Source organism: Podarcis raffonei, chromosome 8 (genome assembly GCF_027172205.1).
Source record: "Podarcis raffonei isolate rPodRaf1 chromosome 8, rPodRaf1.pri, whole genome shotgun sequence".
Taxonomy (NCBI): Eukaryota; Metazoa; Chordata; class Lepidosauria; order Squamata; family Lacertidae; genus Podarcis; species Podarcis raffonei.
The window spans coordinates 35,766,951-35,785,558 of NC_070609.1; the positions used below are offsets into that span (position 1 = coordinate 35,766,951).

Below are 18,608 nucleotides of genomic sequence, written 5' to 3' on the forward strand. Positions count from 1 at the left end.
GGATCAGAGTTTTCCTTCTCCTGTATGGGCTACCTTCCCAGGTTGACAAGCCCCATCTGCCCATCACTTCTCCCTACAGCATGTGCAGAAACAGCCTTCTTGACCCTGGGCCCCACTGTTGGCCTCATCCACTGGAGCCTGTCTTCACATGCAGGATAAGTCCCTAACTCACTGAGAGTTTGAGACCCTCATCTGGTTTAGCAGTTTCCTGGGATGAAGCCTGAAACTCAATGAATTGAACTGATTGAGCCTGAAACTCAACGAATCTTAAAGGGAGTCAGTGTGCTATTGTGGAAAAAGACCAGGACGAGGGAGAAACCAGGGAAAGAGGTCATGAGGGCAAGAGCAACTCTCCCTTCCTGTGTTTCCCAGCTACTGGTATTTAGACGCATTCCTCGACAGCCCCCTCCTCCACGAATTTCTTTAACCCTCTAAGTTGGCGGCCATCGCCGCCTCCTGTGGGAGGGAGTTCCGCTGCTCAACTGCATAGTTAAGCAAAGCAGGGGCTTTGCGCCGAAGCTACGCGGCCTTCTGTACTCGGGAAAAGTCCACGTCTGTTGCGCCATCAGAGGAGACGTCCCGCTCCCCTAGGAAGGAAGCCTCCCCCCGCCGGACTTTCCTAAAGAGTCCCGTTGCAATCGGGCTCCGGCTGGTGACTACGAGCTTTCCTTACGCCGCCCCGAGGGGCTGCCTGCCTGGGGCCTTGATCGGCGCAGAAGGGGAGTATCCCGAGCGGCGGAGGGAGGCGGGACGGGCGGCACGAGATTCCGGAGATTTTGGCGCCTCCGCCCCCCGGGAGGGGCCGAGCTCCCGCCCGCCAGCCCGCCCCTTGCTCGCCCGCCCGCTTTCCGGGTGGGCGCCGTCGACGCCGCCGCCTGGTGCACTCGGGGTTGACCGGAGCGCAGCGCCTGCACAGCGACGCGCCTCCACCTCCTACCGCCGCCGCTGCTCACCGACGGCTCTTTCCCGAGGGCTCCTCCGCCCAGGCTAGGCTGGGCGAGGCGGGAGCCCAGCTGGGAGGAGCCGCTGATTCCGCTGTTGCTGCTGGTGGTTGGCGCTCGGAGAAGACGACAGGCAGTGGGCGAGGGAGCGATCTGCCGGGCAGCGGCGCTGCTCTCCGCCGGGAGACTCGGCTGAAGCGCGCTCGGCTCCCTGCGCCGAGGCAAAGGCAAACGGCCGCTTGGGCTCGCCCTGCCCGCGGTGAGGAGCGCCCGAGCGGTGAGTACGAGGCGAGGGACGAGGGGTGCGTGTGGGACTGGGTGCCATTGCGCCGCGATCCCTTCCCAAGGCTTGGATTTTGCGCGCGCGCTCTCTCTCCAGCTTGCAGGCTGTCTCTTTTTGCTTCTGGGAGTTCACTCGTGCCGCCGTACCAGACGCGAGTTTGCCACGGAACGGGCGCTTGTGGAGCCCCCTCCCCATTCCATATCTAGCTGACACACGTGTTCGGCGAACACAAGTTTGCCCCCACCTGTTGGTCTCGTGTTTCCAAGGCCAGTGTTTTAAAACACAGCTTATTGGGCTCGTTTATTTTCTGAAGAACGGGTTGCGTGTGCGCCGAGACTCGAGAGCCGCCTGTTTTGGTTCGGGGTGAGCCTGCAATTCTGCATGCTTCTGCCTTGGGGGATGCTGATGAGAATGGCAGAAAAATGGGAGAGAAACGTTGGAGACAACAAAGCAGAACCCTGGAGCGGAGACACTTTGGAGACAAGGAGGCAGGAATCCCAAAAAGGGTATTTCTGTGTGAGTGCAGAGTGCCTTCAACACAGCCAGCTCACACATCGCTGGGGTCAGGGAGAATGGGCTTTCAGGTTAAAGAGAAGCAAGCAGACTGAGGAGCTGGCATCTGCCATTTTTTAAGTGGGATTTTGGGTGACCCCGCCTGCCCTTCTCAAGCACACCTGGTTGGTGGGTTTATTTTTGCAGGGAAGGGGGTGCTCTCTTGACAGACTGTGGAAGGCTGCCGTGTCTTGGGGAAAGGAAAGGCAGGATAGAAATGCAATAAATACTTCAAAGAAAAATATTTCAATAATTTGTATGCCACTTAGTTACAGTACTAATTAATTACAGCAGTTAAAAGCAGAGTTCTAAAAAGCAATTAAAAACTCCCAGAAGCAATTGCCTACTCTCAAACAGTTTCAGTGTGGCTGCCAGAATGCAGGAGCACCCCACAATGTCCCAGATGTGGGGACCACCAGCCCATAGTATTTTCTTTCTTTCCAGGGTTGAAGCTCAGTCTAACCCAAGACTATGGCTTCAGGTGTTGTTGCTGGACTCCCATCATCCCCAGGCAGGATGGCCTGTTGTTAGGGATGATGGGATTTGGTTCCAACAGTGCATGGAAGGCCACAGGTTTGCCCCTTCCCACTTTACGACCTGATGTTGTGGCACTCTGAAGCACCTGTGCACAGTTTGCTCATTCACACCTGTTCATAGGTCTCCAACAGGGTGGAGAGGTGTAAAGCTTCAAATCAGTCTGCCCCCATCTAGTTTTCTCTGCATGTTTTGGACTACAACTCTCATCAGTCCCTGTAGCCAGCAGCCCCAGTGGTCAGGGATGATGGGAATTGTAGTCCAATGGCCCCCAAAGGGTTCTCCACCTCTGGCCTAACCCAAAAAGGTTGTTGGGCAACCCTAAAATGCACTTTTCCTCCACTTCCCTAGGCCCTCTCACCACAAGAACAACGGCAGCTGGCCTGGGGCCCCTCTTCCATTGGGTTTTCAGTGGGCTTTTATTGGTATGGTGTCCTGTCTATGGGATGTAGTCACCAGTGCCACTTGTGATTCCCCCCTTAAAAAAAAAGATACTCCCCACACCTGTGCCAGCAGTTGGTTGTCAATATTTAGAACTATATCTGCTGTTACCCATTGCTCTTTGGTTTTGTAGTATTGAGGGTTTGAAAACTAACTTTAGAGAGACTTTGCATTGTGGGGTTAAAAAAATTATATAAAGTGGCTTACATAAGGCAAGATAGCTCTTTTAAAATAAGGAATATACAATTCAGTGTTCACTGCTTCATTGAGTAACTGCAGCCGAAATATAAATGGAAACTAGTGTTAAATCACACATTTCAACCTCCCAATGGCTGCAGTTGTTACTTGCTTGTGTGAAACTGTTCTAATTCATCTCCTTGGAGCACTACTTCATCTTTTCCTTATCGAAGGTTTATTATTATTATTATTAATTATTTATTTTTCAATGGTACGATAGCAAATATAGCAACTCTGTACATCCCAAAATGTCCCAATCGGGGAACTTCGCACAGGTGTCTGGTGGACCACAGTGAGAACAGGATGCTGGGTGAGAAGGGACCCCTGTGTCCTGACCTGGCAAATCTATTTTTGTAGGTTCTTATGAAGAGCATATTATATTCTTTTAAAAAAGGGGAAAGATTGGGGTGGCAGGGGAGTGTACAAACAGCATCCACCACAAAGAAACAAAAGCGGGGAGAGGAGGTCTACATGAGAGGAGGGGGGAAATATCATAGTGTATAAAGATAAATGGTGTTCTGTTTTAGTTAATTAGTTAACTGAATTATTAGGAAGAACTTTCTGGCAGGAAGAGCTGTTTGACGGTGGAGCAGACTCCCTCCCAAGGTGGTGGACTCTTCTCCCTTGGAGGTTTTTCAACAGAGGTTGGGATGCCCCTCTGTCAGGGATGCTTTAGTTGTGAGTCCCGCGTTGCAGGGAGTTGGGCTAGATAACGCTTTAGGGACCTTTCCAAATGTACATGGAATGTTTGTCCCACCCTAATTCCTAAAGGAGCCCACGGTGGCAAAAAGATGGAATTAAATATAAAATGAAAACAACTTGAAACATTTAAAGCAATGAAAAAAAATCTCAAACCATTAAGAGCATCCAAAACCACTTAAGAACAGTCCCATATCCCCATTATCCTATGGCCGTGCTGGCCTGGGCTGATGGGAATTTTAGTCGCAAACACCCAGAGGGCGCCAGACTTGGGAAGGCTGTTCTCAGCCAGTAATGTCCAACCTGTGTGCCTTGCAAGAGCTGCCCATGTGCTTTGGTACAGTAGGTGAACCTCCAGTGAACTCCAAAGAGTTCATCCATAAATGAGGATCCCCACTGCATCTCTGCATGAGTCATTGCCCTGGTAGTTTTGCTGCATCTCAGAAGAGGGTTTTTTTTGTGTGTGTCACTGCATGAACTCCTGCTTGGGGCTTGTCTCTTTTAACTGAAGAGGCCCAGCCAAATCAGCAGTCCCAACAGAAGCACAATAGCATGGGACTCCTCTGAGCATACAAAGCTGCCACATACCAAGGCAGTTCATTGCACTTGTCTGCACTGGTTTCAGAGTTTAAAGCCAGAGATTGATGGATGGCCAGGGATTGAGCCTTCTGCGTGCAGAACAGATGCTCTACCACCTTCCCTGATGGCTTCTCAGAGGACCTGTAACTTACACCTTTGGAAACATGAAGGTGAACCATAGCTATCAGAAGTTGGGACGTGCTGTTGCAGAGGTTGGGGTCCCAGTCTTCCTTGGCACTTGGCTTGGTTCTGGGAAGTCCACACACACACTGTTCTCTGTGAGAACTCCCCCTGCTTTGTTCTTCTTGTTAAGCTCTGCCTGATACTGCATTAATGTTTTGCCTGTATAAACTCAAGTTCCCGCCTTCACCTGTTCTGTGTGTGTATCTCCTTTCAACCTTCGCAAAGGCCATGGCAGGGAGATGGAGGCTGGCTCTGTTTGCAGCAGGTTATGCCCCGTGCAACTCAGTGGCACTTGCGCTATCGAATCAGGGACTAAATGAGATCTCGTAACCCCATTAATCCATCCCGATTTTGCATTTGGTTCTGGAAAATTGCTGTAATTACTGTGTCCTACTTGTTTCACTCTCTCTCTCCTGCTATTGAATAGATGGTGACTCGCTCTCTGCAGCAGTTATCTGAACAATATATTGGCACTTCCCCAAGATAAGTGGCTGGATCTCTGAAAATGTAGCTGTATAGAGAAAGTTCATTGCTTACAGTTGAGCTGCCTGTTCCTTTTTCTTTTTCATGCCTCCATTCAAATCAGATTCCATCCTCCCTGTCAGAATGCACTTGATCTCTAACAGCTTCTGTGGCTTGCAGTACCCAGTTCAGACATTACACTTACATAGATAAGGTTAAGGAAACCTTGGTTTGGCATGGTGTCTGGATGGGGAAACTGTGGTTACTGCCCTTATTTCATTTCAAGGGAACCCTGCAGCGGAGCACTGAGCAGCGCCATAAGACGAAAGATTACTCTAAAGCTGCAGGTCTGGAAGCTCAACCCATTGTTTGTGTTGTTAACCATGGTTAGCCCAAACTGTGGCTTGGGCTAATGTTGACCTGATGTGGTGTGACTGATGTTCCTTGCACTCAACCACTGTCAAAGGAAGGCTGGAAATGGCTCAGAGGTCAGCTGATCCAAGCTCTGGTCTTGGGGCAAGGCAAAAAGGTCTAAGGGTTAGAGACTTTTGCCCGTCCAGGCCCATTGTGAAATGAGAGCACGTCCACCAGTGAGATTTAAATACTTCACTCCATTAAGTGGGTAGTTCTTCTGATTGCTTGTGTCTTGAACTGGGCATGTTCCCTTGGCCTCTGTTTCCCCTCTGCCCTTGGAGGCAGGCTCAGGCGGAGAAGGGAGGCATCACTAAAGGAGCCACTGAGCCCCCTCCCCCAGCCCAACACCGGGTAGAAAGTCTCAGGTTCAACCCCCACCAGCAGCATCTCCAGGTATTGCTGGGAATGTCCCTTTCCTGAAACCCTGGAGAGCACCTCCCAGACAGTGCAGGCAGTTCTGAGATAGATGGACTTGTGGTCTGACTTCGTATAAGGCAGCTTCCCATATCTGTCTTTGAAGGAAGAACAAAGGTGATCAATTGAGCCTTAGAGGTCCTTTTAATGAGCAGGCATTGAACTCAGGAAGACAGCACTTGGAGCTTCTGAAAGGCCAGCTCTTTCTAACAGTTCTAGGTCAGAGGGGCAGCTTCCAGCTTGAGCGCTGGTGCTCAGGTGTGCTGGAGACAACGTTTCCAATTCATCGGACCCACAAGACTTTAAAGCACACTCAAATCTGCTTTCTGAATCCTTATTACAACGAGGTTATCCAAACTCTGTAATAACAACTGCCATTCAAAACACACAATTAAGAGAGAGGTCGACCCTTCTGACATCTGGTTCGCATGTTAACACTAGATCTTCACGTATTTTCGCTTCCCTAGAATATAACCATATGACTTTTGAAATTGAGAAAATTATCAGACGTCATTGGCATATTCTTAAGGACATCCCTGGGTGTGATAATACCCCCCCTTTTTTTGCTAAACAACACACCAAGTCACTAAAAGATATATTGGTGCATATGGATTTAAAATCAACACCCATACAACGTACGTTGGCAGGTCCTCCACATGGTTTCTTTAAATGTGGGCATTGTACCTCCTGCAAATATGCTCTGCAGGTAAAAGAGTTTAACAACAAAGAAGGTTTTAAGTTCGTTTTACAGGCATTTGCCACATGTGCTACTGCACGTGTAATTTACATGATTAGATGTCCCTGTGGATTGTTGTATGCAGGTCATACTCTCAGACCTATCAAAGTAAGAATAGCAGAACACCGATCTAGGATCAGGAACAATGTAATAGAGGTTCCTTTAGTACAACATTTTATTGAAGCATCTCATTCCAATGAGGACTTGACATTTTTTGTAATTTGGATGTATTCAGGTCCTGTAGAATGAGCTAAAAAAATCCACATGCAGAAAGAAACTAGGTTTATTTTCTTATCCAATTCCTTACATCCCTCAGGTCTGAATACTGAAATTGATTATAGTTGTTTTTTGTGAATTTGTGCTAATGTTTACATGTAGAACACCTGAGCATGGACTAAGTTTGTTTCACCTCTGTGAGCCAAGTGGATTATTTTGAGTACTTAATTGTGCATCTGTGGATTGCTGTTAACTTTAGATCCAAAAATTGTTTACATTGATGTATGAGTTTGTATTAATGTTTATATGTATATCATCTGAACATGGATTAAGTTTGTTTTATTTCTGTTGTGATATATGGGTCACTTTAAGAAAGATATTCTGTATCTGTGGATTGCCAACACCTGCAACCCAATCAATAGACTCTGTGAAAGGATTTTGTGGGACTGTAACAACCTTTCATGTGGCTTGTTTGGACTTTATGAACAGACAGGTGGAATAGACACCATTACACGGATGGACCTTGTGCATGAACTGACTGGAGAACGATCTGATCCACTGGGTCTTCTGCTTTGTTTGTTGAACTTTATGAGTTACTTCTGTTGAAATTTAATACAATGAATAGTATACCTTATTTATCTAAGAACACAGCCGGTTACGTCTCGTGTGTTTATTGAGGAGACAATGTTTGGGCAGATCTGACATTCTGTTGCTACCATGTTTTTGGGAGGCTATAAAAGTTGTTATATGCTCAAGATTCTCTTGGCCCCTGAGAGATCTGGTAGGGGTGTGACAGGCTCCAAACCAATCCAGAACTACAGCTTGCTCCTCTGGACCTTCTGGCCTTCTGTGGTTGCATTAGGAATGCATTCAGAACGCAATGCAAAAGGCATCGGAGCAACTGGTAGTTCCCAGTTCCTCCACTGTGCTCTCTGTCTTTCGAGAATGAGTACGCTCTCCACTTTTAAAAGCTGTTTTTGGCTAGTTGCCCTCAATTCTTGTGGGTGAGGTTGTTGTTGTTGTTTTACAGCAGTAAGCAGACTTCTTCCAAATGTCAGAAGTTGTCAGACTGCTTAGCCTTCCAACCTGGCAGAAGCTTTTGAGGCCTGGGCAAAGAGGAGAGCCTCTCCCGCCCTCTGATCCTTTTAACTAGAGACCCTGAGGATTGACTCTGGGACCTTTGCATGCCAAGCAGGTGCTCTGCCACTGAACCTGAGATGTTTGCCCAGGTGCAAAATATGAATCCTTATTAAATGATGTCTGATAAAGGTTGCTAGAGCCTCTAAGGCTCAGACCATGAGACAGGTGGAATACAGCTTGGTCGGTCTGGCTATGCTTGGTGGCTGAGGGGGTGGAGCTTGAGCTGGGGGCGGAGCTAATAGCAAAAGCTCTCAAACTAAGCGGAACACAGCCTGCTGTGTGTAAACAAACAATCATTTCCCAGCAGGAAATAGTCTTCAGCTTATTTGGCAATAATGTGGGTCAGGAAGGCGTTACACCTTTCTAGCAAATGGATCTGTTGAACAGAGAGAAAGGCCTCCCCTCAGATCTGCATACCAACCTCTTATGCCCAAGTGCTGCAAGACGACTCAGTTGGACAGAAGCTCTCTCTCCTGGGGACTGTCCGGGCTGGGCACATGTTTGCTGCCTTCTTTTTTTACTGGCAGGCTGTTAAACATGTCCCTGCAAGCAGAAATCTAGCAGGAAAGGATTCTTCCATCACTGTGTGATGCCAGTAAGAAGCTTTGCTTGCACTCCCAGGGACATGCGTGGATGGTGTAGATTTGGCAGAGGCTCCTGGATGTGCCTGAGGCATGTTGCCAGGCACCCAGGTAACTCTCAATCATTACAGGGGAGACCCATGTTGAAAACACAGGATGATTTCCCCTCCCCTTTCTTTGGCCGCCTCGTGTGATGCAGCACTGCCCCCTCTCCTCAAGCCATAGGCTGTGTTCTTAATGTTGGAATTGGATTTGTTTGTGAGCTGGATTGGATTTTGCACTCACGGCTGTAATTATAAAGGTTGCCTGCTGCCACAGGAGAGAGAAGTGGGAGTGCTTGTGTATGTTTCATTCATTGATGCCCATTGAGTATTAGAGGATACACAAAGGTACAGCTGATTGCCACTGCCAAACGGTGTTGTGAGCTGCGTGAGAACAGTGGTGCCATGTTGGAGGGGGTTTTCTTTCAGCATGGCCAATTATGTATCGCTAGTCAGACATAATGGGTTATATTTCCATTCCTGGGGGGGTCTTTTCAAGTAAGGATCAAAAGCACCTTGCAGAAAAAAACACTGTTGGAGGGATAAAATGGCACCATAGAGATCTGGATACCAATTCTGGGGAAGAGGATGGCACATCAGATACTGCCTTCTGTGCTAGACCATTGATCATCCAACTCAGTATTGGCAGTGACTCTTCAGGGTCACTGGCAGGGACCTCTCCCAACACTACCTGCCAGGACCTTCTGCATGCAAGGCTGAGGCTCTGCCATTGAGCTACAGCCCTTCCTGTAGTTGATCTATTCTTTTGGATTATCCCATTTTCTGGAAAGACAAGATGGCGCCTTCTCAGTTCCAGGCACAGAAGCCAACCAAGACTGGCAGCCGAATCTGACTCCAGCAAGGGGAGTGCTGGCGAGGGGACAGGCCCAGAGTGGTTTAACTGCCCATTCCTTTTCCAGGGAACATTGGGAATTGTAGCTGTGGGAGGGGAATAGGGGTCTCCTGACAACTCTCAGCGCAGTTAACAAACTACTTCTCTCAGAATTCTTTGGGGGAAAGTCCTGATGGTTTCAAGTGGCATCGCAGTTCTTTAAATGTATGGTGTAAATGTGGCCTTGGATCATTTACTCTTTGTTTAGAGAACTTTGGTCTCTTTCATTCACTGAAAAGTGTAAGCAAACTGGAACTCACTTCCAGGGTGGCTGGTAGCATTAGCAGCGCTTTAGTAGTCATTTTAAAATGATTATTTAAGGTTCAAGAAGACTTTTTATCAGAGTAGATGAGCCATGCCAGGACACTTTTTTCCTGCCCCCCCCCCCACTAATCTGAGCTGTTTGACAGGCCTGGCTGTGCATTTAAGCTCTGAGCAGGATTTATTTTAGTTGTATGTTAATATTTTAATACATTTTAAAATGCATTGGCATCTTTCTTGAGGTTCCAGGGATGGGAATAGCAATAAGTTTGATAAATCGTCATGCATCCTCTTCATTTTGCGGTCCACCCCATTGGCTCATTGCAGATAACACGTTTGCTGCAAAACTCCATATTGCCTTGCTTAAACCCCCAGCTTGCTTTTTCCATGCCCACCAAAAGTCAATATGAATTGTGGTCAAAGTTCGCTTTGTTTCTGGAAGAACCCTGTCCTTGTTCTAGGCATGCTTTGGAATAAGCCGGCAGAGTCCTGACCGCACCACCTGACACTGGACCGCACCACCTCAGAACGCAGATGAGCAGGGGAATCACATTTTTAAAGCACTATCGGTGAAAACCCCTCTGTAAATATCACCCCTGTGCCACAGGTCCAGAACAAAGACCTCCTTCCTAGTCTGTTAAAAACAAACAAACAAACAAACAACCTCCAAACTCCTTGCAAATAGAAAAGTAGTGCAACAAAGGTCTGGGATTGATCCCCCCCCCCATTTAACTTTCAGGGAATCATGGCTGATTTTTTATTTTGTTTTAAGCATAGGGAATCTGTACTTCCCAGTCTGCAGTGGTAACATTCATTCTGCAAGACTCTCCCATCTGACTCTCCTGCCCCAAAGCCTTGCATGGCCTCTCCACATCATATGCATGTTGCTTGTGACAAGACCCTCTTGTGCACTGGATCTCCAAAAAAATGGGGATTCTGGGATTGTGCAAAGCCTGTATGTGTAGATTCCCCTTTTCACCTTTCTCACTGCATGTGAAGATCTCGGAGGTAGGGCTCATAGAGGCTGGGGGAGGCGGTTCTCTTGTCCTCTCCATGCGCTGTATGTTCACAGGGAGTGGCCCAAGTAAACATCCTTCTAGAACTTGTGTTTCAGTGAGTTTCCAGGTAATGCCCTCCTGTATCCCCTTGTGGCCCTGGCTTGAAGCACCAGTTACAAGCATGGCCAGGAGTGGTCTCTTAATCTCCACTGTCATGAGCTGACATAATGATGTAGGCAATCTCTTAGACCTGCTGGGTCCAGGGTTTGTGTGTTGTGTGTGTTTGTGTATACATATACAATCTCTGTAATGCATACATCAATAAGAGACTGGAGCCTGCTCTGGCCGGCCAGTGTTCTTTCCCCACTTTCTCTGGTCCCATCTGCCACAAACTGCCTTGTGGACGGGAACATCAAAGGTCGACCCCTCTTCCAGGAGGCCTGGCTGCTTGATCTTCCTTTTCAGTGTGTAACTTTGGTATAGCCATTGTATCTTATCAATGTTTTGGCATCAAGCCAACAAATAAGATGCAGAATGACTAAATATATGACACAGGTAAAGTATTTATTTTTATTTATTTTTTGCACTTCGTATATATGCACATATGAATGGTGTCCCCATCTTTCCTCCAAGCAGCTTGTGGCAGCCTGGCCCCTCCCACTTCATTCTTTCCCCTCCCAACATCCCTGGGTGGTTGGTTAGGCTGAGACCAAAATCACCTAGTGAGCATCATGGCCGAGTATAAATTTGGAGCCAGGTCTCCCTGGCCCTCCTGCGGTGTTCTAGCCCATGGGGTTGGGGAGCTAGTGCTCATCAAATGCTATTGGGTTCCCAACTCCCATCAGCCCCACAAGCATGGCCAGTGGACTCAGGGATGATGGGAGTTGTAGTCCTCCAGCAACACGCGGAGGGCTAGAGGTCCCTTTCCCCTATGCTAGTCCTGACCCCAGTCCTGGCTCTAAAGTAGACCTGGAGCTCTTTTGTCTTCAGTGCTGGCTCCAGGGGATCTTTGGCAGGATGCCCTCAAAGGATTCCTTCCACCGCCATTAGTGCCAGCTGTTGCTTGCTAGGCAGAGCCAAGGCAGAAGCAGATGGTGAGCCTGCCCCTCTCTCTTGACACTCCTGCTGCTGTTTTCTTGCTCTTCCCCTCTGGGCCAGAAGGAGCAGGTTGCAGTCTCGAAGGGGAGGAGTAGTAGCTGGTCCAGGGGGCTCAGGTCAATGGGCCCCTCTGCTGGGGTGTGGGGCCATTGACAGATGCCTGAGTATGCCAGTCCTTGGCACCAGCACTGTTCACCTTGACCAAACAAGCATCAAATTCACTCTGGGCATCCGCCCTATGGCAGTGCCTTGTTGCAGTTTTGTGAAGTAGGCTTCTTAAGGCCTTTGCTGGGTTCCCTCCTTGCTTTAGATTGGGGCTGTTCTTAATTAGCTTCACTCATTAGCTTTGTTTGGCTTGCTTCCTTGCATAATGGCAAAAGGTGGAAAGGAGCAATGCAAGAAGCATCCCTGTAGAACAAGATTCCCATCCGCTCTCCAGTCACCTGCTGAGGATGGGATGAAAATCAAGGGAGATGCTTTTTTTAATGGATCCCTTTAAGAAACAACCCCAAGCTCTTCACTTTGGTCTGGCTTTCATGAGCTGGGCTCTCTTGTTCCTGTTCTCGGACCCTTTTGTACGGACCATGTGCATGTGGAGCAAGCTTGTTTTCTGCTGCTCCAGAGGGGAGGATCCGAACCAGTGGCCTCCAATGACAAGACAGGAGATAACAACTAAAGCATAGGAAGAACTTTCTGAGGCTAAGAGCTGTTCTTGGATTGGTCTGCCTCGGAAGGTGGTGGAGTCTCCTTCATTTGAGGCTTTTAAGCAGGGGTTGCGTGGCCATCTGCCAGGGGTTCTCAAAAGCAGTGATAGCGAAGGCTCCATCTTCCAAGAACTAGGGAGCTTCACAGGTATCTTTTGCTCAATAACTAAGTGTGCCCCGTCAGCTCTTCACCACTTGACTGGTGGTTGGGTCATGGTCAACAACTGAGGCAGATGCTCCATGATTCTGATTCTGTGCCCTCTAGTAAAACTTGAAATGGCACTTTCAGCTCTTCTCACCTGCAGCTTGATCAATGACCTCTGGAGGTTACCTGCAGCTGCCAGTGAGATCGGCAAGTGGCATTAATTGTGGGAATCAGAGGTGTGAGGTCCTTCCTATAGAGATCACAGTGTTCCACTGGGTTTCTCCATTCCACCAGTATTCCACTATGCTCCCTGTATCAATGCCATCCTCTTGAGACAAAGCACTCCAGTTCACCATATTGTCTCAGAGGCTTCTAGCATTGCTGTATAAACACTTGTATATACTATCTCTCTCCAAGTGTCTTTGGCACTTGTGGCTTGACTTGTAGTGCTTTGGCCTCTCTCAATTGCTGTCCCGTGCGCCTGTAGCCAAAATGCCTAGTTCTCCTCCATCCCCATTTAATTTAATCATCTTCATTCATACCTGGGAGAGATTCATTCTGAACCTGATCCTCCTCAGCTCCTGATACTGAAGGAATCAGCCCTGCGTCCCTTCCTTCCTACCTCCCCTGCCTTGTGGAAATGTCCAGCCAGTTTGAATGCATGCTGTGATGTCATTGCAGCTCCTTTACTCCACATCACCGGTTGCCGTTTGGAATTGGGGGTGGGAAGCACAAACTTTTGACACAATGATGTTATGTCTCGGGGAGTAGGCGGCAACCCTTTGATATTCATAAAAAACAACCAAGTGTCTTTTTACCCTTTAAAGATCAACAGATTTATTGTGGCATAACCTTTTCTGGGCTAGAGGCCACTTCCTCAGGCCCATGCCAGAACAAATCTACCGGGCTTTTTTGCTGCCACAAGACTGTGCTTGCTGCCCCTCTATAAATAGTTACCACTCTGCATGTAGCATCTCACCTTTGCCGAAGCGAATCATCTCTGCCTGACCTTTGCTAAAGGAAGCATCTCTTTGGAGGCGGATAAGTGTGCTCAATGCACCTCTCTCTGCTGAGAAGAGATTCACTTCTCTTGGGTGAGCAAGTTCCTTCTTCCCAACTGTGAATAAACTCTACAGCACAGGGATAGGAATTAGCAACAGAGCAGTCCACATGCGGCTGGCTTGTGTGAGCTGGCAGTGGAGCCAGGAAAACTCTTACTAGCTGTTGCTTCTCACTGCAGAAATCACCTGTCTCCCTTGTGGTATATTAAATTGAGCGAGAGAATTTGCAAAAGTGTTTGTAAGCATGGCATGCGGGGGATGGGAAATGGTCAGAGGTTCTGGATGAGTTCAGACATAACAGGAAGCTGTCATTTCCTACAGGGTGTGCCTTAGGCTTATGTGTTTTATACCCTGGAAGGAGGTATAGATGGATACGTGCTTCATAACCTTCATCTATGGCCGTTCCTCATGTGCCCCATCCAATGGAGGTGTGGGTGTGGGTGGGTGTGTGATGTGAGAGTGAGGCCTTTTCAGTGGTAGCTCCCCATTTGTCAAATTCTCTCTCCAGACCTCTTGAAATTAACACAAGAAGAGCCTGCTGGATCAGGTCAGTGGCCCATCGAGTCCATTTCTCACAGGGGCCACCCAGATACTTCTGGGAAACGAGCAAGCAGGGTTTATCCACAAGAGGACTCCCCTCTTGCAGCTTCCAGCAACTATTAATCAGAAGCACTCCTGCCTCTGTCTAGTTAGTACAGTGGTACCTCGGGTTAAGTACTTAATTCGTTCTGGAGGTCCGTTCTTAACCTGAAACTGTTCTTAACCTGAAGCACCACTTTAGCTAATGGGGCCTGCTGCCGCCGCTGTGCCGCTGGAGCACGATTTTTGTTCTCATCCTGAAGCAAAGTTCTTAACCTGAGGTACTATTTCTGGGTTAGTGGAGTCTGTAACCTGAAGCGTATGTAACCCAAGATACCACTGTAGTCATTGACAGCCTTCTCCTCTGTGAATTTGTCTAATCCTGTTTTGAAGTTGTCTAGGTTGGTGGCCATCACTGCCTCCTTTGGGAGCAAGTGCCATAGTTTTATCTCTGCACTGTGTAGACTTTAATGGACCTAACTTAGCCATAATAAATTCATCAGGTCTACTCTGAGTAAAACATAGTTGAGAACACCCCCTCATTTTTAATTTGGAGGGTTGTCAGTGCCTTTTCTTGCACTCCTTGTTCAAGAAGGTGAGCAGGACATGCTGTTCTAAAATATATTGTCAGATGAGTGTCTTAGTCTGATTTAAAGATAAAAAACCATGGGAAGGTAGGTGGGAGCCTTGAAGTTTTCACCAGCACCCAGTGAGCAGTCCCACAGGTTACCTGGTTGCAGCCTCCCATACGATACTGAGGTGCCCTGTAATTATAGCAATTGTTTCTAAATTTGGTTCTACACATATATGAATCAGCTTATGCAAATTTTATACACATCTCTGTCCTCATTTGTCCTTTTTTATTTTGTGTGCATGTGATTTTTTTTTCTTTTTGGCCCTAAGATACAAACTTTGACAGAGCTTTGTATATTAACCCAGGAAGCTGAATATAGCACAGTCCTAATTGTGTGACAGTGCCCAAGGCATCTCTGATCAGAAGCACAATTTCTTTCCCAAAGGTGATGCTCTTACTGACTTCAAAGGGAAAGTACTCTCCTGTGCATCCGTGTACTTAAGGTATTGTCTATCAAAGTTGGTGAAGCTGTTTGTCACCTACAGCAAGGAAAACCCAATGTGGCTCTCCTGGGTCTCTCTATTTAGTGCTTGGCGAATTTCAAATGCTGCTGGAAAGTGTCCTGGAACTCTGAACTTGCCTCTTGCTTGCATGGGTGGTGGATAAAGACAGGCATGTGTGTGGAGGTAAAAGGAACATTTGTTGCTGTGCCCACCTTCCCTTCTAGCTCTGTTCCCTACTTGCCCATGGCCTTCGGAAAATTGCCCAGGTAGGAATGCAGCTCCTTGGGCTGGGGAAAGTTCATTTCCGCTGACCTGCAGAAATCCTTCTTCCAAGCCCTTCTCCAACAGCTTGAAGTAGTGCAGCCCAAGGAACGCTTTCCATTTGACCCTGCCGGTAGTCATGCGAACTGGCCCCAAGTGCACTCATGTTGGGGTTCTGTTCCAAGGGTTCTCCGTCTACGTGGAAATTGTGTCTATCCAAACCAGTAGAACAGCCTCGCGGCTAGCAGGTAAGGGAGAGAGAAAGAACTCTCCTGTACTCCCAGGACCCATATGCTGAGTGGGCCTCGTTCCCCTACCCGCCCCCCCCCACAAGCAAGGTAGGGAGCTTAAAATCTTGACACTGGAAAACCTTAAAAAGATCTGGCACAAAGAGAGTTTTTAAACTCTCTGTCATTCTTCATTTACCGTATTTTTTGCACCATAACACTCACTTTTTTCCTCCTAGAAAGTAAGGGGAAATGTCTGTGCGTGTTATGGAGGGAATGCCTACGGGTGGCATGCCTACGGATTTTCCTCCTCTAAAAACTACGTGTGTGTTATGGTCGGGTGCGTGTTATAGAGCGAAAAATACGGTAAGTGGTGCAGTTTCAACCGGCCAGCCTTCAACTGCGTAAGTTCAAGACCTCGCAGGCTAAATGAGCATAAGATGTAATTGTACTGTAGTTGCAGGTAAATCTCAGCACCCCCCTCCCTACATTGCTGCTGGATCCAGCTGAGCACATGACTTCTGGATATCCCCCCCCCAAAAAAATCTGTCTTTAACCCTACCGTACAGTGTATTATTAGTACAGTTGGAAACTCCGTGTTGCCCGCCCGCAAGTGGTGATTATCTACTAGAGCTCTGCAACTCAGCGTTTCCACTCAGTGAGACTCACTTTTCTTTTAATTGCACCTTTTGAATTGTCCTGCGAGTCTCCTTCCTCTTACCTTTCAGCCAGGCCCCTTAGCTTTGTGTTAGCCAGGCCTGGTGTCTCTTGCATTCCACCGACTCTCTTTCCGTTTTGTCGGCGTAAACTGACCGAAAGAATCCCCACGCTTGTAGACGCACGCAAGATCACGATGTGTTCCATCTTTAGCTTGCAGAAGTCTATTGAGATTGAAGGTGAGTACTTGGGAGTCCCTTTGATTCTCTGCTCTGTCTCCAGATCTGCCCCCCACCCTGCTAGCTCAGGCTTATTTTTTTAAAAAAATCCCACCTCATATCTTCCACCCAGAGGCAGACACCAAGGACTCAGTTCTAATCCCTGGTTAAGTCTACAGGTTTGTCTTTCTACAAAGCAGACACTGTGGAACTTCTTCTGTGAGTCTGCTGTGCAATTTGATGTTTTTTTTTTTTTTTGGTGCATCTGTGTTTTTATCACTGGTGAGGATGGTGTGGAAAATGCTTGGTATTTAAGCTGCTTTCGAAAACTGCTTTGGAGAACTGTGCACCTTCCCTTTGAAACAGCATTGCTAAAGCCAGGGCTGTCTTAAGCATATGCAGCGCCAGGGTGAAAAGATCCACCCGGCGCCCCCCCCCCCCCAGGTTGCCCAGTCCCAGGCATGCAGGAGGGCGGAGCCGGCCGGCCGGCCGCCTCAGCATCTCGCTGGCTTGGTCGCCCCCGAACTCAAGGCGCAGAGCCGTCCACAGCAGAAGAGCCCACCGCGGTGCTCCGACTGATGGGCGGGCTCTTCCCCGTACTCAACTCTCGGGTCCCGGACTCTTGGCCTGGTGCCCCTGAGAGCCCAACGCCCGGGTGTCCCGCACCCCTGGTGCCTATGGGTAAGACAGCCCTGGCTAAAGTCCTGCTTGATGTCATTGTACATGGCAAATCTTTGCTGGAAGATACAGTGGTACCTTGGTTTGCAACCGCTTTGGATTACAACCATTTTGGATTACAACCACGTCAAACCTGGAACTGCATGTCCCTTTTTTTGGATTACAACCCATTTTTGGGGGGAGGCCCCATTGGTGAAAGCACGCCTTGGGTTAAAACCTGTTTTGGTTTACAGCCGGACCTCCGGAATGGATTATGGTTGTAAAGCAAGGTACCACTGTAGTAGAGAATCCACTCTAGTCAGTGACTGAAATCAATTCATTCTTGCTAGAGAATCTCTACTGGTAGGAACTTAACTCCTCTCATGTATATGAAGCTTCTTCACATGGAGTCTAACCATTGGTTCCTCCAGAGTAGACCTTCCCTATCCAGGTGCCTCCAGATCTTTTAGACTGCAACTCCCATCATTCCCAGCTGGCAAAGCTGAGGCTGGTGGGAGTTTTGTAGCCAAAATATATGAAGGGTAGCAGGATGCTTTGCCACCTGACAACTTCAGTCCTTTTTGTCCCTCGCAGGGTTCTGTACGTAGTTGTGCTGTAAACCTAGAGTGGGGAACATGCATCCATCCATGTGTTTTTGGACTACAACTCCCATCATCCCTGACCATTGGCCATACTCATTGAGGCTGATAGGAGCTGCAGTCTATGAGTAAGCCACCTTTGTGTTAGGATTGTAGGCCCTTAAAACTGGGACATGTTTGGTGTTGGCCCCACACCTGGCAGGTGCTGCTGGGTAGGGTGAATATTGTTGGCCTGGACTATGGATGAGGGAGAAATTCAATTTAATATCCATTTAAAGATGAATTTAGCAAAGGTGTGTTTTCCAAAACAATAAAGCCGGGGTTGCTTTGGAAAGCTAAGTAAGCTGGGATAGCTCAGTCAGTAGCGGGTGAGACTCAGAGTCGTGGGCTTGAGCCCTACAATTGGTGAAAAATTCCTGCACTGCAGGGGTTAGGACTAAATGATCCTCGTAGTCCCTTCCAACTCTACGGTTTTGTGATTCTGCTATTCTGATTCTGTGGTAGAGTGCTCTAGTGTTTGAATCCTACTTGCTGGTTTCCTACAATTCTATGAGGACACTGTCATCCTTTGTAATTTGTGCTTATCTAAATTTGCAATGCACTTCTATAACCAAAATGCATTATGTTAGGGGGAAAGTGTACATAAGAATTAATTTATTGGTGAAACTAACATTTTATTAGGAACAACTACTTACAAAAATGTTTTCATTAGCCAACACAG

The 18,608-nt window shown here is 47.9% G+C and overlaps 1 protein-coding gene across 3 annotated transcripts in view; it reads left to right on the forward strand.

The window, feature by feature from the left end:
• Nucleotides 1-751: 751 nt before the first annotated feature.
• Nucleotides 752-18,608, forward strand: part of CPNE2 (copine 2) — an 82,534-nt gene continuing 64,677 nt past the window's right edge. The window contains exon 1 of one of the 3 annotated variants that reach the window (XM_053399215.1): nt 752-1,218. Coding sequence is in view for 1 of the 3 variants with exons in the window: in XM_053399214.1 (XP_053255189.1) it covers nt 16,610-16,652 (43 nt within the window). In the remaining 2 variants the exon portion in view is untranslated. Of the gene's footprint in view, nt 1,219-16,567; nt 16,653-18,608 lie in introns of those variants that run through there. The other 2 variants (XM_053399216.1, XM_053399214.1) reach the window with 2 other exon arrangements.